Genomic DNA, 24,317 nt, shown 5'->3' with positions numbered 1-24,317 from the left:
TAGACATAAGGATATCCTTACAAAGAAATAAGGATCAAATAAGGTTAGAGATAAAAAAATATTAAAAAAAAAAAAAAAGGGGCAGACTAGATGGGCCAAGTGGTTCTTATCTGCCGACAAATTCTATGTTTCTATGTTTGCACTTGACTAAATAAATTGATTCATGGGAGCAAGTTGTCATTAAGATGGGGAATGATTGAACGGGTGGTCTTCAGTATGCCGACTGACGGGATCCCGGCGCACAGTATACTGGCGCCGGGATCCTGACAGCCGGCATACCGACACTTATTCTCCCTCGTGGGGGTCCACGACCCCCCTGGAAGGAGAATAAAATAGTGTGGCGCGGCGAGCGCAGCGAGCCCGCAAGGGGCTCATTTGCGCTCGCCACACTGTCGGTAAGCCGGCGGTCGGGCTCCCGGCGCCGGTATGCTGGTCGCCGGGAGCCCGACCGCCGGCATATCGTAGTGAACCCCTTGTAGGAGAGCAACCTCATTGGATAGGATACTGGGACTACACTCATTTGAGATACTATATTATCACTAGTTCTTCCCCCACCATGTAGGAGTTCACCAATTCCTTGGACGTATCTACAAAGCAATACTGTCAAGCTGTCAGTCACTCTGTGTCTGCTATGTTCAATCTGGTTCACTACGATATGTTGATATATACGATATTGAACATAGCAGACACAGAGTGACTGACCGCTTGACAGTATTGCTTTGTAGATACGTCCAAGGAATTGGTGAACTCCTACATGGTGGGGGAAGAACTAGTGATAATATAGTATCTCAAATGAGTGTAGTCCCAGTATCCTATCCAATGAGGTTGCTCTCCTACAAGATATGCATCGGGGTCCAGCTGGCTATAATGTTCTGGAGTGATAGTACTGATCCTGATATTTCACTGCAGTTCAGTAATATGCTGTCTTTCATTGTTAATATGCTGTCTTTCATTGTTAATATGTGCAACCGGGAACCATATGATGTTTGTTTGTTTGTTTGTTTGCTTGATTGTTTGTTTGTTTTTTTGTTTTTGTTTTTTTTACCAGTCAAGACAAATCCATTTATATGTATGCTAACCCGAACCAATCAAAGGCACAAAATTCTTTATGGTTTCAAGTTCATTTATATTCACATGGTACGAATAAATCTAGTATTGCTGAATTAAAGCACAGTGGCCATTCTCAGCTTATCAAGGAGCTTACAAAGTGAAAACTTCTTTTTTTTTTTTTTTAGATTCCGCTGTCTGACATTGGCGTCCCAATTAAAAATAGCATGAAGGGGGGGAGTGTAATTTATAGTTGTTACTGGAAGTCTGACCATGTGTTCTATTATTTTAGACACAATGGCGGTGTTCAAATGATATATCACACCCAATCTCCTTTCTAAAATGATCCTCGTTACCGCGCATATCGCGCCCATAGTAATCTGGTTTAGCTGTGTGAAGGGTTGGGTGCCTCACTACCCCAGGAGTAGCGAGCTGAAATGATACCACGCCCCTGAGGGCAGAAACAGAACGGGTGTGATAGGGGGTGAAAAGAATTGAATACCGCCCAATGTGTTATGCTTTGTCAAGATAGAAAGTAATGATATTCAAAATTAAGATAATACTTTATGGTTGTGATTTATTGCATACAAAATAATTTTACTTTTTATTTTTTTTATTTTAGGGACCTTAATTATAACAACCTTATGGATTTCCCAGATGTCATAAAGTCCCTGTGCAATTTAAAAGAACTGTAAGTATGGTTTGGTTTTCTTTGCTCATAAAGCTTGGTAGTTATTGATTATTTATACAATGTCACATAGCAATGAACAGAGAATAGTTAATAATTATTTATTGCCAGTTATTTATATAGCACATACGTATTCCGCAGCACTTTGACAGAGAATATTCATAGCAGTCACTGGCCCCAATGGAGCTTACAATATATATTATATACTGATTGGGTAGGTGTGACTGCCGGTCACCATACCGACGCCAGGATACCGGCTTTTAGATGCCCAGCGAGGGGGGGAGCGCAACGAAGCCCCTTGTGGGCTCACTGCGCTCGCCACAGGTTCTGTTCCCACTCTATGGCTGTCGTGGACACCCACGAGTTAGAATAGTCCCTGACAGTCGGCATGCCGACTGTTGGGATTGACAGGGGGCGGGATCCCGGCGTCGGTATTGTGACCGGCGGTCTCCTGACCACCGGTCACATAACTACATCCCTATATACCACATCTACACAATTACACACTAGGGTTGATTTTTATTAAGAGCTAATTATGTTTTTGGATTGTGGGATGAAACTGGAGTACTTGGAGGAATCCATTCAAGCAGAGGGAGAATATACAAACTCCACACTGGGCTGGGGTGGGAATCTCATCAGCACCTGCCCTTTTGGAGTTTTATTGTCTGAATTCTCCACCACACAAATGGGTCCATTTAGTCAACGGTCAACTAGACTACCAGTTTATTGTTTGGACTGTAGAAAAAACAAATACAAACTCAACAGCTTGCAAATTGTAAAATAATGAATTTCATTGCATTTATAATATTTAAACTGTTACTTTGGTTTATTTTGTTTGGTTTAGAGGCTTCCACAGTAATTCCATTTCAACTATCCCCGATGGCGCATTTGAGAAGAATCCACTGCTAAAAAGCATGTAAGTTACGTTATTTGGATTACAAGCTATAGTGGTGTAATTCATACATGTACCACATCAACTTTATTTTTGTAACCCAAATTGATTTGGATTTTTTTAGTTTAATTTATTTTTCTAACAAAGTTTTCAATAGTTCCTAAATGGATGCCTACAAAAATTCCTGATTTTCATGGCATAGTCGAGATTTTATTGGCCAAAATGGATATCTCTACCAAATGTCCAGATATTCCAGCCATAGTCCTGATTTTTGTTGTCCAAAAAGGGGGATGTGAGCCAATAGAGAAGGGTTATGGCATCAGCCAAAACATGGGTAATTTTGATAGACTCGAACATTATTTTGATCTTCAGCATGGGCAAGTATTTTTGTATGCTTGATGTTATTAGGTATGCCTAGATGTATAGTACAAGGGAATACAACCTGTTGTTTGGAACCTCCAAAAAGAAAATGGTATTGTAGAATTGTATTAAGTTGTTTTAGGGTATTGTGATGTTGATAACAATTATCTTTTACTGTCCTTCTTTGGCCGTTTCAACTGTTCAGATTTGCACAAATTGTGAGAAGTGTGGTAGTAACTATCAAACTATATAAATATTACTGCAACACAGAGGCTGACATATCCGTTCCTATCATGCTTTCCAAAACTTTCCATCACATATTCCCTTTTGGTGGTAGGTATCAAATTGTATAAAATGTAGAGCGGTCAACTGGCTATTTCCTCAGCAAACTTATGTAGCCCATTCTCTCTGAGGTATCTATTCATGAAGCAGTGAAAAGAGTGGAGAAGTTGCCCATGGTTACCAATCAGCATTGATTATCATTTGCATACTATAAAATTATACAGAGCGGCTGATTGGTTGCCATGGGCAACTTTTCCACTTGCTCACTTCTCCATACTTTTCACTACTTCATGAATTGACCCCAGAGTTTGGTCCATCTGGTTCTAGTGTGAAGCAACATATGAGGCACCAGGGCTTATCAGAAACTGGCCAAGCTGGCCCATATTTCCCACTTGTGGATTTCTAAGATAGTAGACAATGGTAGAAATTCCATCTCTCTCCTGGTGCGGTAAAGGGTTGTCTGACTGCACTCTCGCTGTTGTCGCTACTGTACAACCTCTCATATTGGGTTCATTGTTATTTACACGTGGCCATGTATCATTTCAGCAATTGATAGGAAAAGTGTATGCTACTACATTTTGTGTGGTTAAGTCATAGAGGGAGATGTATCAAGGCTTAGAGAGAGATATAGTATCATCCAATCAGCTCCTATATTTACAGTGTGTTAAAGAAATGAGTTAGGAGCCCTTTGGATGGTACTTTATCTCTCTCCAATTTAGGTCTCTTGATGAATCCCCCCCCCCCCCCCCCCCCCCCCGCTTTAAACAGTAGTTTGTTTTTTTAGATTTTCTGTATGTTCAGTAGTTGAATAATCCGCGTTAACATTTCTTAAATGAATTAGTTGGTGGTATTTAGTCCAGTGATGATGCTTTGTCCCTCCTAATACAGGTCCACGCTGACCTATACTCTCATTGAACAATATAACTAACAGTTTGTCCTTTTCTTTTTTTATTCTCTTAGACAATTGTACGATAATCCATTGTCTTTTGTCGGGAATTCAGCTTTTCAAAACTTATCAGACCTTCGCTTCTTGTAAGTACTTGTCTAGCCTTTAGTAGAATGTGTGAAGTGAGATACTTGACACAGCGGTAGTGGCTCTGGCTGCTTTCTATAATTACACTGCTTAACTGTACTCTGACCCACTGACCTCTAAAAAGGTTAAATAAAAACATTAAAATGTAGTTGGGCTTTGAAAATGCCTTGCTGATGCAGGTACTGCCGTATCACACACTATCACACTGTGTACAAATGTCAGTTGTTGGCATTTATGCTCCACTTGTGGGCTAAAGAAACTCCTGTTGAGGGTTTGTGAGAGCTTTAAATAATGGGATTTAAACGATGAGCGTTCCAAAATCCTTCTTTAAAGTTCATCTAGAAGCCAATCATTAGAGTAGAACATTCCACCTAACTTATTTTATTCTAGAACAATTCAATTATTTTCTCTTCTGCTGATCCATCTTATAGACCTATTACTAACTAGATGTTATAGACTTGTTACTAACTGGATGTCATGAAAAGAACTCCCTACCTCTGTGTCTAGGATGGTATCCGGACTCCAGGTCGACAGCACAAAGGTCGACACACCTTAGGTCGACACCAATTGGTCGACACACCTTAGGTCGACATGGACAAAAGGTCGACTTGGACACAAGGTCGACATGAGTTTTTCACGATTTTTTTCTTTTTTTGAACCTTTTCATACTTAACGATCCACGTGGACTACGATTGGAACGGTAAAGTGTGCCGAGCGAAGCGTAGGCACCATGCCCGAAGCATGGCGAGCGAAGCGGTGCACTAATTGGGGTTCCCGGTCACTCTACGAAGAAAACGACACCAAAAAAACATAAAAAACTCATGTCGACCTTTTTCCATGTCGACCTTGTTCCTGTCGACCTTTTGTCCATGTCGACCTAAGGTGTCGACCAATTGGCGTCGACCTAAGGTGTGTCGACCTTTGTGCTGCCGACCCTCAGTCCCAGACCCGTCTAGGATGGTATGTAGTCATGTGACTGGCATTCGGAAGACTGTTCTCTCCCCCCCGCCCCCCCCCACCCTTCCTCACTGGCATTCTGCGTTGGGATGCTGTCTGCCTGGATCCCGGCTGCCTACATCCCGTTACACACCGCTGCCATGGGCACCCATCACTTACCGCGGATTTCTGCTCACACCCTCCTGAGCTGTGAGCAGAAATACGCCCAAAGTAGGGCTTTTGGGTACCTTAACCGCATCATGCCCAGCACTTGGGCGTTGTAGCTCTCCCTTTTAAGTGCGAAATCGCCTACATTTTGAGCGATAAGTGAAGGGCACCCGTGCCCAGAAACACAATCAATTGAGTAGCTTGCTTACTTTAAACTGGAGCTGCGGCCGTGATAACACAATTGAATCCCCGTCCTCTTCCTATGATTCTTTAAATTTACGAGCAGACTGTTTGCATGTGGTGGTCTGTTAGCATGGAAATCGTTTTGCTCACACAAGTGTGGCTGCAAGTTAAAACATTGCTTCCCAAAATCATCTGTCCATGACCAAACACACAAGTTAGATCTTTGTTACTACATATAAGTTAATCACTAGCTTGGTGATAAGGTGCTTAACTAGAAGTATCGCTAAAGCTCTGTACCACTACCTACATAATTTATCTTGACAGCTCACACTCACTATGAGACGTGTGAAAGTACTGATTCATGATAAACACCCCAGACCTTATCACATTATGAGGACCTGTCTCCAATAATTTTTTAATAGGCATTATTTTTTTATTTACTTTTGAATTAGCTTAGTAACATTCTATTTTCAGATATTACTGAATAATCTTACTGAAGCACCCCCCTTTTTTTTTTTTACAGGATAATACGAGGAGCATCTGATATTCAGTGGTTTCCAAATTTGACGGGAACAGTTAACCTTGAAAGCCTGTGAGTATTTGTTAGTGGGATTCTAGCCGCCGTCTTGGGCACGCAGAAAACGGTCATAAACTACTTTTTTTTCTAAGAATCTTTGTCAGTTTAAATATGCCATGTAATACTTTGTTTATACTATAATGCAACTAGAGAGCAATACAATATACAGAATAGAAGGAATATCACTGTGTAGTTGGCTAATAATGAAAATTTTTCACATTTCCAGGGATACGTCTTTAAAACCTGGGATTAAACCTGGAAACTGGGCACAGTTGGTGGTGATGCCTGCTGTATTAGGAGTTTGCTTAGGACCTCATTCAGAGATGGATGGAAATTCAGTGCTGCTTGTAAACCACTTAGAATTTCCATCCGATTTTAAGGAGGAACATGCAGGAGATGTCTCAGTATAAGAGAGACACCTCCTGCATGTAGCTGCGATCCCAGCACTGCGATCGACGTCTCAATCTGGGGGCCAACATCGGTTGACGTTCACGCAGATGGCCATCCGTGTATGATTCGGATTACACAGCTGACCAATGGAAGGGGGGGGGGTCTGCGAGGCCAGGAAGTCTGCTTGATGACACGCAGACCCATGTCTCTCTCCCCTCCCAGAAAACGGGTGCGTCGGAAGGGGAAATATGGGCGACATCGCAAAGGCCCGTTCTGTGCATGTGCAGAACGGACCTTGCGCAGCCGCAGATTCCCGATATTCGTGAGTCTGTGTACTGCATCAAGCCTGTGACCCTTTCTGAATCAGGCCCTTAGTCCTTTACCATCATACTGAATCTTTCAGCAAATACATTGAAATCTATATGATTCTGTATGGCCAATTATTGTAATGTTAGCATTCAAAAGTGTACAAATAGCTGGATTACGTGTATCCATTCCTGGTCTGCCAATGACTAATGTTGGAAGAACCTCTATAATTATGAGTGGAGGCATGATGGCATTCACAAGGCGCCATGTGCAAGTCATTAAGTGCATGCCAGGGCTGCGGTTACTGACGGATGCTGAAGGGACATCTTTGGGAACATTGCAACCTATATCTGCTTATGCATTATCAGTACAACCAGAGATGGTCCCGGGGGGGGTGAAAAGTGCGAGTAGACTGGTTTAGGGAAAACAAGGGCATATTGCAACCCTGCTAGTAGACCTAGTGTGCTTAGCACAGGGATGGTAAACCGTATCTCTGTAATGGTTGGCTTAGCATTATGGCAGATGGCTACAAGTGACCTCTCAACTGCAGGAAGCTGCAAGTCAGTGGACTAACAAATAGGGAGGACATAAATGTTACTTAGATGTATAAACAAGAATGCAATTACTGAATACTCGTGTATCGCCATCTGCTTCTGATCCTTCATGCTAGATCTAGAGGTAAGATTTCTAATACATTATTTGTATGTTGTACAGGACCCTGACAGGCACCAAGATAAAAAGCATCCCACTGAACTTATGCCAGGAGCAAAAGATGCTTCGATCTTTGTAAGTCCATGTTGGTAACGTTGTTTTCTTTGTTTTTGTTTTAATTGTTTTGTTTTTTTAATTACTTATATGCTTTAGTCTTGTCCAAGGCTTTATTAACTGATCTCTCCTCTGCCAACCAGGGACCTTTCCTACAATGAGATTACAACGTTGAACGGATTGAAAGGATGCAGTTCATTGGAGGAAGTGTAAGTAACAGTACTTAGGTTCTTGTCAGGTAATGAAATGGTTAAACACAAGAAAAGTAAAATAAGATGCTATAAACACCACCTTCCCCAGGAGTAAAAAAAACCCGTCCAAATTGCTCCTCTTATCAGTCAGGTTATCTGATCTGCTGTTGACTGGCTAAGGTGGGCAGTATGGGGTAAAAACACCACTACTTATTTTTTTATGTGCTGGTAACAGTTGGCTGTGCAGCTCAGTATGAACTTAATATTTTTAATTAAGGCTTTCTTAAACATGTATAAATAAACCCTTGTGAATACTTGCTGTGAGTCCTGATGTAGCATTTTGTTTAGTTTTATATGGTATATAATCTATATGAAACATGGGTGTCATTCGTTTGGTCTGTAATTATCTTTAATCGCCTGTTAGTATTTATAGTTTTAACTAGCTTCTTTGGCTTTTTTTATAGTTACTTGCAACATAATCAAATCACAGAGGTTCAAAACGAGTCTTTACAAGGCCTGACATCTTTACGTGTTCTGTAAGTATATACTGTTTACAATTGATTGTATTTGCTTCTGGGTTTTTTTTTGTCGTTGTTTTTTTACTATCACAAAATGTCCTTAAAGAAAAGGATTTACCTAATTCCTACTGCTATTGCAGGTATTGTAATTGAGGTAATGGCTTGTTTTCTTATATGAAGGTTTTTTTTTTTAACCTGATACAAAGTGTGCGGATATGCTAACCAATAGGACTTAAAGGCTATAGGGTCTTACACGCGAAGAGATCCGTGCTTAAATTCGAAACAATCTGACGCACAGATCTCTCCGTGTGTAGGGTGCCGGCTCTAGATTTGGCATGCATGTAAAATCTAGTGAGATCGTTAATTTCACCGCTGGGCGAAATGAGCGGTCTTCCCGCCCTCCCGTGTCTCCCCCCCTCGCTCAGCACACATCTCGCTGTGTGCTGAGCAGGGGGAGAGATGTGTGCCGAGTGGTCTGTGCTAGATCTCTCAGCACACATCTCTCGCCGTGTGTACTGGCCATATGTCTGACTACACTGGGCTTCTGATATTTAATTGGTTGGTATAAGGTTTGCAGGGCACCGTTGATCTTTACGCCCAGATAAGGTTATTTGCATAAACTTAGGCATTCAGCAGGTATCCAGTTACCCGCTGTCAATGACCATGGGTAAATGTATTGCCGGGGGCTATGCTATTAGCCCTGATGTGGTGCGCGACTCTCCCCGATACTGGCACTTATCGCAGTTTGTTTTGGGTGCCTCAGGCTTATCCCTGATCCCACGATAATGCCCATAGGTAAAAAATTGCGATATCCATCCGTTTCGATCCATCGAGACCGGATCGCACATAATTGGATACCCCCCCCCACCCTATGACTTAAAATCACACATGCAGAAACTCTTTAGTTGTGAAAATATGAAGAAAGTAATGGCAGCTAAGTAGTCGGACACTAGGGGGGGAAAAAAATCAAACCCTGCTTTCTTGAAGATTAATGATGTTTGTTTTTAACGGTTACAGCGATCTCAGCAGAAATTCAATCAGCCGGATTCACAATGAAGCTTTCACCACTCTTACATCAACATCTAAACTGTAAGTGGCCTATCAAATGTAACGTTCTCATCCACCAGAACTGCTGTAAAGATAATCCCTCCCTCCCCCACTCTCTCCATTCTGCGTTTCTGTCTATGCTAAGATTTACTTACTAAAAGTATTTAATAAGATCCTAGACCCTCGGGGTAATTACCTGAAATCAATGTAATTTACCATTAAAATAACAACCGTGCTTTGAAAGTACATTGTAGTCAGATTAAGATTTTTGTGGTGAAATAAGAAATCTCAAGGGCATTTGCAAAAATAAATGTTGTGAGAGCTAAGTATTATAAACTGTAGTTACTGAACATGAAAATACAGATTCCTGGCGCCCAGTTGTCAGTTTCTCCGTTCTTCTGTCTGCTGGTAGTGTTGCGCAATCAAAGGTTATTTGCTTAAATGTTTATCTGTTTATATCATGTTGATGTTTTCAGAGACCTGAGTTTTAATCAGCTGACAAACTTTCCAACTGGGGGGCTTCATGCCCTAATACAGCTGAAACTCACAGGGAATTCTGCATTCAAAGATTCGCTCTCCGCAAAGGACTTTCTCAAACTCCAGTAAGTCATCTCCATGTGTAAATATATTAAGTGTCTTTTATTGAGATTGAACTCAAGCAAGATTACAATACAGGTGACTTTACTTAAATGATCTTGCAAGATTCTCGTAAACCCCTGATCCATAAAATGCAGTCATTTGGAATTCATGTGTGGGACCTATTCACTGGAAGACTTGGGGCTCTTTGGATAATGGTTTTTTTCCTGTTATTTAGAGAACCATGTGTAATGTATACTGAATTCTATAAAAAAATAATTATATTCATGAAGCAGTGAAGAGTGGAGAAGTGAGCCTGTGGAGAAGTTGCCCATGGCAACCAATCAGCTGCTCTGTACAATTGCATATTATGCAGATTATAAAAAATGTTACTTCAATGCTGATTGGTTGCCATGGGCAACTTCTCCACTGGCTCACATCTCCATACTTATCACTGCTTCATGAATAGACCCCAGAGTCACTGGTATTAACAATTGTATTGCAGTACTCACTGCTGTAGACTTAATTTAGAGTTGGACCTAAGTAGACTTTGCACATCTTGCACTCTTGTTTTGAGTTAAGTGTATCTTATATATACATCCCTTTGCAGGATGGGAAGGGATGTCGTATAGAAGATCTACAGTGTCTAGGTCAGGCATACCCAAGCTCAGTCCTCAAGGCACACTTAGCAGTCCAGGTATTAGTAATATCCATGCTTGAGCACAGGTGACTGAAGTAGTACCTCAGTTGTTTTGATTTAACCATCTGTGCTGAAGCCTGGATATCACTAAAACCTGCACTGTTAGTATGCCTCGAGGATCAAGGTTGGGTATGCCTGGTCTAGGTAGACAGTCATTAGGTCAACCCCATATGGTCAACATGCATGAAGTCGACAGGGACAAAAGATCGACAGGTAAAAGGTAGTCGGTGGGTAATGTCGACGTGGCAATGGTCGACACAAGTTTTGGGTGGTTTTAGGGTGTCATTTTGTAGGCTTTATCATATGTGATCACAATCGGTGGAAACGTGTACCCTAACTTCGCTCGCCACGCTTCGGGCTGGTTACATTTCCCAATTCTAGTCCTCGTGGAAAGCAAATCAAGCAAAAGTTGGAAAAACCTGTAAAAAAGTGAACAAAACTTGACTATTGTCATGTCGACCTTTTGTACCTCCTGTCGACCTAGACACTGTCAGCCTATCATTTGGATAACGATGGGAAGGAGGGTTAGAGGAGTCCATATTTGTCCTGTTGTGATATGGAGGTGCCAGTCATCCATGCCTCTCAGAAATATGCCCAGTTTTGAACACCGCATCTTTAATAGTATCTTTGCATGTCCCATAGACTTGTTACAAGTATTCTAGTTGTTGCCCACATATGCATTTATTGCACCAGCAAATCATAATATTTGTGAAACTGAATCTACCATATAGAACATACTTTCCCTCCTTTTAAACCTACAGTGTGGGCAAGTGGATAGGTGTCTGAGGCTAGAAGAATTCCCCAAAGTCAGGTCTTTGTAAATTGGGAGTCTCCCAGACATTCCGGTAGAGTAGGCAAGTATGATAGTTGTAACTCCATTCTGGAAACAAGTCTGCAGTGGCATTGTGTATGCCAAAGTTGCAATTTACTTTAAATCTGGCCCTGAGACTGTTAGAGGAGGCACTTTATGGTCATGTTGTGTTTGCATGATGTTTTCACAGAACAACTGCAATTACAGGATTTCCCAAAAGGCCCCACGTATATGGATAGAATTATATGTGCATTGTGCGTACAGCAATTGTGTCCTTCTTTGTACTTCAGGTCCGTGTCTGTTCCATACGCTTATCAGTGCTGTGCGTTTTCCGCATGTGACTCCTACATGACTTCAACTGTTGAAGAAGATGCTTCAAAGTATCAGAAACTACTGCTGGACCATGAGAAAGGTATTCAATTAAAAAGCAAAAGATCATTGACTGAGTCAGACCGACATACTGGAAATAGGATGATAAACAAACTGCTACTACAAACGCTAAACCGTACAAGACTACAGAAGTGCAAATATTGCACATATTAGGCATTGGAATATGATCTAGAAGGGACTACTTACAGATGACGAAATCATGGTTGATACATTTTAGCTGAAAACAAGAAAGGAACATCACACTGACAGATCAGTCTGACTGTATGTACTCAATAAACAGGATCCACCTAGCTGCATGTCGTCACAGCTTATGAATGTTCCAAGGTGAAGTTCATACCGGTCAATGACGACGAAGGCCACCTAGAACAGAGGATCCACCTCAAATAACAAACTGTTTAATGAACTCTACTTTACATTATCTCTAAGTTCCAGAAATTGACACACATTGGTTACATGACAAGTAGTATAAAGACATTGGTGGTTCTTTCTATTGTAAACACAATAAAAAGTGACTAAATACACAGACACAACTAAAAGCACAATATTAAAGCATTATAAAAAACAATGGAATAATGATAGGGAACGGGATGAGCTATGTAGATCTTAAGCTGGGCAGATCTGACGATTGGTAAGTACACACACACTCACCGATCATCGGCCTATTGTGTCGTGCCTGACATCACAACCAGGCAGGCAATTACATATTCCTGCCCAGTTGTGTGGTCCGTCACCGGCAGCTTCTGCAGCAACTGCACGGGTGGTCCATACACACAGCATGATGTGCTGATATATCTGCAATTGGCTGTGCTGCAATGTCGATGTGATGATGTCCTTCACAGACATATTGGGGGAAGGGGGGGGGGGGGGAATTACACATTGGCCAATGTGCGCACAATTCTGGATATTGGCCGTTCAATTAAACGGCTGATATATCGGCCATTGTGTACCCAGCAACTACATACTCACAGTAGGTTACTTACACTTTAGCCAGTAATAACAGGTGCACACATTCAGAATATCTATTGCTGATCGTGTAATGTAGAGATCGATTCTTTTGAGCCATTCACAAATTAGTGGGGGGTTAAGGGTTTTCCAAACCACCAGCATAATCACATTGAATTACTCTAGGTGTTTCAACTGAGGGTTTTTTTTTTAACACCTTAAGAACATTAAATAGCCAGAAGCATAATCAGAAGACACCTCCTCACCCACTAAAAATGAAATGGAGCATGTGATTGGTTCTTTAGAGAGTGTCACACTTCTTAGGGAAACTGAACATAACTGTAGAAAAGTGTTGGTAGGTTACAGAGACAGTGTACAGGGCTTAAAAGCAATTGCTACTGAAGTACATTGTAATGGTGACTTTTCTTCCTTAGGAGCCATTGAAGATTATATGATCACAGAAGAGGATAAAGACCATGTGCAAACTGTCGTTCACTGCAGTCCATCCACAGGTAATGGTCCCGGCACGTCAGGCTTTTGTTTCTGTGGATGTTTAATACTATTGTTACCAGTTTCCTAAAATGTATCGTAGTTTCTTGTCTGAAGTTGTATAGATTACAAGAGCACCTACTAGTATACAATATACAGTAGGTCCTCGGTCTATCATTAACTTGTGGTGTAAACATTTTTATAAGAGACCTGAATTCACAAAGACAAAGAGATGCATGATACAATTATATACGTCTTATAAGCATTAGCAACTGTGAAAAATACAGATCTTAATTCAGTTGTACATAGGTTTACAGAGCAAGACGGTAGGACAGAGTGGGGGTGAATGCACCCGTGCACCTATTCTTGCATGCATAAAAATTCCATTTTGCAGAGCAAGAATATTGAAATAATGTATAGAGGAGCACTGGCGTATTTATTTATGCACACAGGCCCCCCGGGGGTCCAAGGGGGGCACACACCGCTCACCCTACGCCCATTAATAGAAATACTAACACCCTCCGGAGTCCCGCGGCGCTGCCTAGATCACTGGGAAAATGGCGCTGCGCCATTTTACCAGTGTTTCGCGCATGCGCAGTAGGTAAATCACAGGGAAAATGGCCGCCGTGCCATTTTCCCGGAGATTTGCGCATGCACTGTGGACTCTGGGACAGTGCTAGGGTTCCCTAGGGACCCTAGTGCCCAGATTCTACACAGCGCTGCGGGCTAGAGAGGAGGGGGCCAAGCCTTCGCCTGCACATGGGCCGCCTCCTCTCTAGAAACGCCCCTGTAGAGGAGAGTAGGGTATATTTGTGCCAGTGTTCCTTATTTGGGAGGAGGGGGAGCCTCACAGCGATTTCCACCCAACAAAAGAATTTGTACATTTATCAAGCGCAGTGCTGATGGCCTTTGATATTTAAGTTCATTCAGAGCAATGTAATAAAAAGATTTGCACACCAAAATGTGAAACTTAATATAAGCAGTTTTTATATCCCCTTTACCTCTTGACTAATATAAGCCATAAATAAGACTCATCTGAGAAGGGTGACAACAATAACAACGGATCCGGCATGATATACCGGCAGACGGGATGCCGGCTGTCAGTATACAGTCAGCGCCATCCCATCTGCCAGAATCCCGGCAGTGAGTCTCCTCGCCACAGGTTCTTTTCCACCAACAGAGTGCGAATACCGGACGGGTGTTGGGCTTCCATCTGCCTATAAAATGCCGCTGTCGGGATTCCAGCGTCAGTCTCTCAATATTTGTAAACAATACGTACAGCTTCTCTCCATCATACCAAAGGTCTCCAAAAGCCACTTCTGTACCCAAATCTACCCACCAGTCTTGGGGAAAAAAAAAAAAAAAGCCCAAATCTGTTATACAGCTGTTTTCAGTGATTGAGAGAGATCCCTAATTAATCGCAGAAAATATGCAAATGTAAAAGTCCTACTGATTTTGTAAAACTGCCAGTACTAAAATACTTATTTTCTATGTCCTCTACTGGGTGTGTTCGGGTGACCGGCGTTTGGGATCCCACCGGTCACCATACCGACGCCAATATCCCGAGCTTTAGATTGTCGGCGGGGGCCAGCGACGTTCATCACAGATTCTATTCCCACTCTATTTGTGTCATGGACACCCATGAGTGGGAATAGTCCCTGCTGACTGTCTGGCAGGCAATCTGTCGGGATCCCGGCGTCGGTATAGTGAATGGCGCTCACATAACTACATCCCCCTCTACTAATCCTGTAAGATAATAAATAATTCCAATGACCAAATTCTTCAGTGGTTTCTATTTATTACCATTATGCTGCTTAGTAGAGGCTGTAATGGCATTGGGCCATGTTTTGGACACAGATCTAGCTTAAAACTCCATTAATTGGTTTGTCACTAGCACTTCCCATGTTCCAATTCAGAATATGTTCACTTTTACTCTAGTTCTAAATAGTCTAGTTAATTCTAACTAAAACTTGTCTTTCTATGTGGCTAAAATGCATGATTTGTGATTTGACATGTGATTTCATTCTTCTATCCCCCTTTCAGGTGCTTTTAAACCCTGTGAGTTCCTGCTTGGCAGCTGGATGATTCGGCTCACTGTATGGTTCATCTTCCTGCTAGCGTTGATCTTCAACATCATTGTCCTCATGACCATGTTCGCTTCCTGTTCACCATTGTCGTCCTCCAAACTCTTCATAGGTCTCATATCTGTCTCCAATCTCTTCATGGGTATTTATACTGGAATTTTGACTGTACTGGACACAGCCTCTTGGGGAAAGTTTGCAGAGTTTGGCATCTGGTGGGAAACTGGCAGCGGATGTAAGGTGGCCGGGTTCCTTGCAATTTTCTCTTCAGAAAGTGCAATTTTCTTCTTGACCTTGGCAGCCATTGAACGGAGCTCGTCAGCAAAGGATATAATTAAGAAAGAAAAGAGCCACCATCTAAAGAAATTTCAAATTGCTTCAGTTCTTGCTCTGTTCCTTGCTATAGCAGCAGGATGCTTGCCTTTATTCCATGTTGGAGAATTTTCCTCCTCTCCCCTCTGTTTGCCTTTCCCGACAGGAGAAACCCCTTCGTTGGGCTTCACAGTTACCCTCGTCCTTCTTAACTCGTTGGCATTTTTGGTGATGGTCATAACCTATACTAAACTGTACTGCACTTTGGAGAAGGAAGACCTCTCAGAAAACGCGGAGTCCAGTATGATCAAGCATGTTGCTTGGTTGATCTTCACCAACTGCATCTTCTTCTGTCCTGTCGCCTTCTTCTCATTTGCACCACTCATCACGGCAATATCTATCACTCCTGAGATCATGAAATCTGTGACTTTAATATTTTTCCCATTGCCAGCCTGCCTCAACCCTGTGCTGTACGTTTTCTTCAACCCCAAATTTAAGGAAGACTGGAAGCTGTTGAGGTGGTACTTGACCAAGAGAAGCGGTTCTGTTGCCGTTGCAACCAACGCACAAAGGGGATGCGTGACCCAAGATTTTTATTACGACTTTGGAATGTATTCCCATTTACAAGGTAACTTTTCAGTGTGTGACTACTGTGAGTCAGTTCTCCTAAAGAATCCTCCTTGTAAACACTTAATAAAGTCTCACAGCTGCCCTGCCTTGGCAGTTGTGCCCTGCCACCGGTCAGAAAACTACTGGTCGGACTTTGGTACTCAGTCTGCCCACTCAGATTGTGCAGATGAGGAAGATTCCTTTGTGTCGGACAGCTCAGACCAGGTCCAAGCCTGCGGCCGAGCCTGCTTCTACCAGAGCCGTGGGTTTCCTTTGGTTCGTTACGCATATAACATACCAAGAATGAAAGACTGAGAACACACAGATGGACCTATTTCTAATGAATATAGCATTTGTCAGAAAGCACAAATCATTAAGGACCTATCGGCAAAGGGAGCACTTTCATAAGCATGTCACTTATAAGAAGGGAAGTGGACAGAGGACTTTAGGACTCTCAACTGAGACCCTTTTCTTGTCTATGGGACCGTGTGTTTTGCGCTGAGAAGTTCTGTACGCAGTTCTGTGCCTCTGCGGGAGACAAAAGGTTAAAGACTGACTGTCTGATAAATAATTTGTAAACCAAAATTTTACCTGCATATGTTTTGTTTGTCTATATTCTGATCCATGTAATGCTGTGCCTGCTTTCTTTTTATACAATGTAATGTCCTTTTATGTTAGTTGTTTTTGTATGTTGTGTAGGTCTGTCACCTGCGTCTATGTAGGTTTTGACGGAATGTCATTAGATGAAGAGAGCTGTTGATATTTTTTTGCAGCAAAATAACTTGTGTACTTAGTAACTCAGGATAATGTACTGCAGGGCCTAGAAGGGATATTGTTCAGAAATGTCATACAGTCACCCTAAGTATGTCTAATCTGGTTTTGCTGTCGAAGAATTCACCTGTGACGGATATTGCCCTGAAAGTTGCTGAGTATAATAGATTACACATATGGGAGTGAGTTTGCTTTAGACAAACTGTACAGAGAAGCACCCTGTGCCAAGCACGCGGAAGCCTGTAGCCGCTACACATGGAAGATTGTGCGTGCATAAGGCTAATGTGGCATCCGCAGATACATAAATTAGTCAAGCACAAGAGTGAGCTGTTCATACAAAACAAACGTGATGTAAAGAGCGGTCAGGTGAGAAGCATAATAAAACAGTATTATGCATTCACGATTAAAAGGCCTTAATACTACAGTAAAAGTGTAAATGATTCATTAAGCAAGATTGCGCTACAAATAGAAAGTGCATATTGCCGACTGATGTTGGAGATACATGTCGATGTAAGCCTGACGCTTCCCAACGGTCGTGAGTAGTGGTTTGGTCTGAAATGACATCCTGAGTTTATTGACATTGCCACAATTTAATTTCAGTTTTTGTCATAACTAGCCTGGTGTTAAAATATTGATGCTTACAGAGTCCTCTTATGGACAAACTTGTTCAATCAGCAATACTGTGGACTCGTACAATAGTCCGTCAAATCTCTAGGAACCATTGCTGAGGCATGACAGCCGAAATACTTCAGGCTTCGATCATAAATAATAAATGGCAAACTAATAACTTTTAAACATTTGGGGAAGCTGTTGCAGAAATATCCATTCGGCCTGAATCAGAGGTGGATCATGCAGCTGCTGTGTGTAATTATGCTAATGCGCAGCGGCGTCTTGTGGAAATAGACACCTGTAAGCTTCTGTGATCAGCTGCTGCGGCCGTGGACATTGGTCAGCTGAGTAACCCTCAGCTTACTCAGATCCGTAGCCGAGGCCAGTAAATTTGCATCAGAAAATGCAGACACTGGCCTCTGATATCCCAGAAAATGGTGGCAAACCCCCCCCCCCCCCTTTTTTTTTTTTTTTACATGAAATCTGTCACTCCCTCTATACCTCCAAGTGGCTTATGGGACATTGCATGTAACACTGCAGAACCCATTCTGTACATGCACTCAACGGGTCCTGTCCATGCACAGTACTCCCGGTATCCGAGTTATACGCAAACCACCAATTTGCAGCGGTGACATAGGGGGAGATGTACTAAGCCTGAAAAGTGATAAATATCACTGTGATAAAGCACCAGCCAATCGGCTCCTAACTGCCATGTCACAGGCTGTTTGAAAAATGACAGTTAGGAGCCGATTGGCTGGTGCTTTATCACAGTGATATTTATCACTTTTCAAGCTTAGTACATCTGGCCCATAGTATAAAACCATCAACTGAAAATTAATTTGCGTAATAGATCGTTTCTTTTACGTCCTCATTAAATGGAACAGAAATTGGATGCATTTTGGACCAATTCTGAACTCCTCATTTGAAGGCTTTGCATGATAAACTAAAGGATTCCTAACCACTGTGAAGAAAGATCCATAATGATCATTTCATGGCAGAAAATAATTAATCCTTCAATCTAACATGCCTTTTATGAATTTAAAAACAACCAGGGCTTGTATTGCTTATAGGTTTGTTTGTTTTTTTGTAGTGCACCAATAATGTTCACAAATTTAATTCTGAGCACTTGACTGCCAAATATGTATATTTTTTTTGTTTGTTTGTTGTCCAAGTTTTTTAAGTCTTTGGAAGTTAAATTTTGGATTTAAAAAAAAAAATCGGATTTTGTTAAACAATACTTTTTGTTTTTTTTAGCTCTCTAACCTGGTAATTACAGGAGAATTATGTTTGTTAGGTTGCCTGTTCATATAACTGATGAATGTTATTAATCATTGTACACACAAAGCACAATTTGTCAAATGCGAACCCTTGCCAGAACCCACCCCCCCTCCCCTCCCTTTCAGAGACATTCCGGTTTTAACATTGAAGCTAGCTTGAAGTTTTACAAATTAAGCTGTATATAGTGAGCATATTTTTTTTATCTTTGTATTGTAAATTATTTGATAGAGCACAAGGTTGGGTTGTATAGCTTCAGTTTATTTTGTTAATTAAAGCTACCTCCTAAAACTATATTGGCTGCCAGTAGCAGAATAAATTGGTTTATATACTTATTTTTTTTCTCCTTGCATTGTAAATAAGCTCTTTTGTACATAGCCGCTGTAATAAAACAAAGTTGTATATTAATCATGAGCAGTTTCTGTGTTCTTTTATTTTGGATTTTTTTTTTTTTATTATATCAAAAAGCATAATAGGTTTGTTTTTGTGTGGGTCTTTTGCAACAAAAAAAATTCTATGGCTAATAGTATTCACCTTATAAAAGCAGAAGACTGTAGGCAGAATGCATCTATACAGGTAACAAATACCACGTAACTTTGAAAATGCATGCTCATTTACAGTAGGAGGTGGCGGTCCTTACAATGCACTGAAGTGATGACATCAGGACTCTGATGTTTTAAGCGACTGAATCAGAGTGCACTCTTTACAAATACTACTTACCAGACTACATACATCGGGGCAGATTCAATAAGCTGCAAACTAGTTTGGGCAACTGTTTGTCCAACTGCAAAAATCTAGCGGCTTGCCATTTAATTAGAAAATTACATTAACGTGGGTTTTAAAGGGTGACATAGCAGTTCCACCTTTTAGAGCTGCTGTCGTTTTAGAAGTTCTAATTGTAATGTAAAAATGTTAAGATATAGTGCAGTACCTCAGGTATATCCTTCCTAGTGAATGGTGATGTTTTTAAAAGTGTTAAAATAGTAATATATGACCAATGTAGATAATTCATTGTTCATGTAGCTTTCTCTGCAAAATAGAATTTTTTTTTTTTTAATTATTTGATATTCTAAAGCCTTTCATCTGCTGAGACGCACGTGCAGGTCATAGTGTTTTATTCATTTATAAAAGCTGCAAACATACTGACGCCCTACAACACCCTAAAAGAATACCATACCAGAGCCTAAATAACACACGCCCAGATGGATGGAAAATAACACATGTTGCGCCAAAGAAAACATGGCTAAAGCAGATTGCCCAAAGACCATCACCCATTGCACTACCATATTGATGATGCCAAGCAAGCTACCCTAAACCCATCCCATTGTGTGTAATTATTAGAGATTCCCTGCCTTTGGCTGTGACAGTGCCAGCAAGCTTACGCTACCGGCACGAACGTCAATCAAGTCAAGTACAACAGCCACCTATATTTTTCTTATAGCCACGAACAGCATACTAGACTGCCTTTGTGGCTACTTGTTATAGGTTATAACCTCTTGGGGGTCCAAAATGATTTCCTCACACTTTCATGCACTTCACATAAATCACACACTTCTAACTTAACATGCGTTGCTTGCATCTTAAGTTTTCGAATTGTTCTGCGCAAGCTGTTCTGATTTTATTAGCAATTACAGGACACAACTCATAGCTCATTGTATCTGCCCCATTATTTTAATATTTATTGTATAATTTACAGCTGTACCGCATTTTGTGTTCCCGATAAGACCAGGAAAAGGTGATGGTAGAGAGAGGGAAAAGTTTTAAAACACTGACCACTTTTAAGGAAAAACCAAAAAAGGCAATTTGCAGATTACTGCACTGGATTAATTTTGGTAATAATGTATATAAGAAAATAAAAGAAGTTCACTAGAAATGAAACCATTATCTAGTTTACGTCTTGTCCGCTCAGGTTAAAGCATGTGCTGATGCAGCCTTGCCACAGAGTAGGCTGGCCACAAGACATTTCGGTTGTGTCAAGTGTACGGTAGATTGCAGCGCAATAGTTTTATTTATTAACAGTTTCTTATGTAACGCAGAAAATTCTGCCTCTTCCTATCAGAACATTATTAGAAACACATGGTTCATAAACAGTGGCGTATTTAAAGGGGATCCGGTCTGAAGACTGACCGTGTCTAGGTCGACAATGTTTAGGTCGACCACTATAGGTCGACAGTCACTAGGTCGACATGGATGGAAGGTCGACAGGGTTTCCAGGTCGACATGTGCTAGGTCGACAGGTCTAAAGGTCGACATGAGTTTTTCAAAAAAAAATTCTTTTTTTGAATTTTTTCATACTTAACGATCCACGTGGACTACGATTGGAACTGTAAAGTGTGCCGAGCGAAGCAAAGGCACCATGCCCAAAGCATGGCGAGCGAAGCGAGCCATGCGAGGGGACGCGGTGCACTAATTTGGGATCCCGGTCACTCTACGAAGAAAACGACACAAAAAAAATATCCTCATGTCGACCTTTAGACCTGTCGACCTAGCACATGCCGACCTAGAAACCCTGTCGACCTTCCATCCATGTCGACCTAGTGACTGTCGACCTATAGTGGTCGACCTAAACATTGTCGACCTAGACACTGTCAATTTGATGAACCACACCCATTTAAAGTGGGTTCAGGGTGTGTACATGGGCCCCCACACTGCACTCATTTCAGTTCCCTGCCTCATACCCTGCCGCCCATGTCGTTATTTAATTAAGATCTCTGGAAAAATTGCACTGGTATCATATTTCTGATATATTTACCAGACATATGGCACTAGATTTCCATAGATTTTGCCATACTACTAGTGCCACATACACAGAAGTCTCTGGCAGTGTCTCTGAGTGCACTGGCACCATGTTTTTTTTCACCTGGTCTTAAAATACCCGATTATAAATATCATGTATTGACAGATGGGTTTACATATGACTTGCAGACTATATTCCAGTCTGTATTTAATCGCCTGAGGCCAAATAGTTGCTTCTTTTCATGCTTCAGGGAAAATGAATTTCAGCACTTTGTGAATATCCCATATCTAGAGTACACACATTCTTGTAGTGGGCACAAATTTGAAGCAACCTAATCCAGTTTTGCAATTCTATCACTATTGTAGTGTGCTAAAGAACCCTGATGGGTAACAGGCAGGATTAAAATAATTCCTGATCCTGACTGACAATGAAAGCTCTTTTTACAGTCATCTGAATTAGCAATATTTAATTATTGGCCAAGAGTTAGGAAAAGGTCAAGCCAAGATGACATTAGCCAGTATTTTGAAATAAACCCAGAAAAGAAAGATAAGCATCTGCTTTGTCACATGATCTATACAGTGCCAGCGTTGTGAAGTGGTTCTTCTAAATATTAAAGAAGAGTGCAACAGGAACATACAGAAGACCACAATTATTCTGTCACACTGGTTTCAAAATAGAATACAGAGGGGCAGATGTATTAAGCCTGGAGAAGTGATAAAGCAGTGATAAGTGGAAGGTGATAACGCACCAGCCAATCAGATCCTAACTGTCATTTTTCAAACCATAATGATTGGCTGGTGCGTTATCACCTTCCACTTATCACTGCTTTATCACTTCTCCGAGCTTAATACATCTGCCCCAATGTGAGAAAACCACCAGAAGACATAATACCAGTAGCCTGTATGCAGCACACCTTTGCTTATGCCAGTGGTTCCCAAACTCGGGTTTATTTACTAAGACTTGGGGCGGGATGTACTATAGCAAAAATGCTGTAAAAACCAAGTTTTCAGGGTTTTTACCGCATTTTCTTATGTCCTTACCTCTGTCCGCCAGGTCTCCGCCACGCAGGGTAACGCCAGCTTTTGCTGGCATTATCCTATAGAAGGCAATGGTGGTTCTTCCGCAATGCTATGTGGAGAGAGTTCTGTCACGGAACCCTCCCAGCATCCCCCACGGGCGCCGTTGGCCTGCACATGCAAAGATGAACTCCTGGATGCTCACTAGACGATATCTTGAACGATTTGCCAATTTCCGATGGATCCAGTGTCCACATGCGCACTCCCGTGGCTTCGTTTGTAGCATCATCAGATTGACCAAAAATGCTGCTCAATCTATCGTTTGCAGCTCCGTACACAGTAATGAGGGATGGAAACATTCGATTGTTCAGTGTCGCTTCAGCTGGGTACACTCATCATGTATTGTGTACCCAGCATAACAGTCCAGGTCTATCCATTCTAAAGTACAGGTGACTTAATTAGTACCTCAGTTCATGTGATGATACCATCTGTTCACAAGCATGGACCGTTGGGTTGCCTTGAGGACTGAAGGCCCCATTCAGATGCTGTCGTAAAGTGTAGTACGCAATTTGGTGAATGTTTTTGTTATGCGCATGCATCTGGGCTAGGGCGTTTCTACAGACGAGGAGGCCTGTGTGCAGGCTCCGGCTGGTCACCCTCCTCTCTAGCCGGCATCGCTGTGTAGACACTGGGCACTAAGGTCCCTAGGAGACCCTAGCGCTGTCTCAGAGTCTACAGCGCATGCGCAGATCTCTGGGAAAATGTTGTGGTGGACATGTTCCCAGTGATTTTCCTACTGTGCATGCGTGAATCACCGGGCAAATGGCGCCGCACTATTTTCCAAGTGATTTCAGTATCGCTGCTGCTGCGCCGTGGGACTCCGGAGGGTAAGTATATCAATTAATGGGTGTGCAGTGTGTGGCCCCCCTGAACCCCCGGGGGCCCACATACACCACACACACTGCAATGTATAACACTGTATATACAGTGTACACTGTATAAATACGCCAGTGCGTCTGGACCTCACTGCGTATGCCCAGTGATTGAATTGTGATGGTCGCTATGAGGAATCAGTCGCAAAGTAAGTGACAGCATTTGAGGGTGGTAACGGGGAGTGGTCGGAAATACAAAGGCATATCCTGGCCGTTCAGACAGCGATTTCTAGGTGTGCATAAATTAGCAGTTGCGATCTTAGGGCCTGTTCATTATGGATCGCTGCTGCGGCTGAGATAGCGATGTTCACAAATATTCTATTGCTAAAATTTGCATGTGAAGAGCCTCCCAGAAAAGATAAGACACCCACCGATTCATTTGCAAATCTGCGTAGGCATTAGCAGGTTCGCAATGTATACGCAAAAAAAGGACACCATCAACATTTGCGGCTCACCCCAGCATATTCAAATCAATGAGAATGCAGTTGCACTGGGTGCCATTTTTTGAACGCAGCGTTAGCAGATGACATCAGATAAATGCCCCGAAAATGGCCATGACACGCCTGCGTTTTCCCAACCATTCCCCACAAACGTCATGTTACCACCCACAAACGGTCACTTCCTGTCTATCAAAATGCGTTCACTTTACAATTAGGCTACATACGCAAGGCGATCACATTTTTC

At 41.9% G+C, this 24,317-nt stretch overlaps 1 protein-coding gene across 1 annotated transcript in view; it reads left to right on the top strand.

The window, feature by feature from the left end:
* Positions 1-18,334, top strand: part of LGR4 (leucine rich repeat containing G protein-coupled receptor 4) — a 172,005-nt gene extending 153,671 nt beyond the window's left edge. The window contains exons 7-18 of the mRNA XM_063944411.1: positions 1,670-1,738; positions 2,580-2,651; positions 4,230-4,301; positions 6,113-6,181; positions 7,577-7,648; positions 7,771-7,836; positions 8,283-8,354; positions 9,354-9,425; positions 9,860-9,985; positions 11,761-11,882; positions 13,237-13,314; positions 15,335-18,334. Coding sequence (XP_063800481.1) covers positions 1,670-1,738; positions 2,580-2,651; positions 4,230-4,301; positions 6,113-6,181; positions 7,577-7,648; positions 7,771-7,836; positions 8,283-8,354; positions 9,354-9,425; positions 9,860-9,985; positions 11,761-11,882; positions 13,237-13,314; positions 15,335-16,608 — 2,164 coding nt within the window. The 3' untranslated portion in view covers positions 16,609-18,334. The remainder of the gene's footprint in view (positions 1-1,669; positions 1,739-2,579; positions 2,652-4,229; positions 4,302-6,112; positions 6,182-7,576; positions 7,649-7,770; positions 7,837-8,282; positions 8,355-9,353; positions 9,426-9,859; positions 9,986-11,760; positions 11,883-13,236; positions 13,315-15,334) is intronic.
* The last annotated feature ends 5,983 nt before the right edge of the window (positions 18,335-24,317 follow it).

The sequence above is a fragment of the Pseudophryne corroboree genome, chromosome 11, assembly GCF_028390025.1.
Source record: "Pseudophryne corroboree isolate aPseCor3 chromosome 11, aPseCor3.hap2, whole genome shotgun sequence".
Lineage (NCBI taxonomy): Eukaryota > Metazoa > Chordata > Amphibia > Anura > Myobatrachidae > Pseudophryne > Pseudophryne corroboree.
The sequence above is the reverse complement of the archived record's forward strand: the minus strand, read 5'-3'. Positions and strand labels throughout refer to the sequence as shown.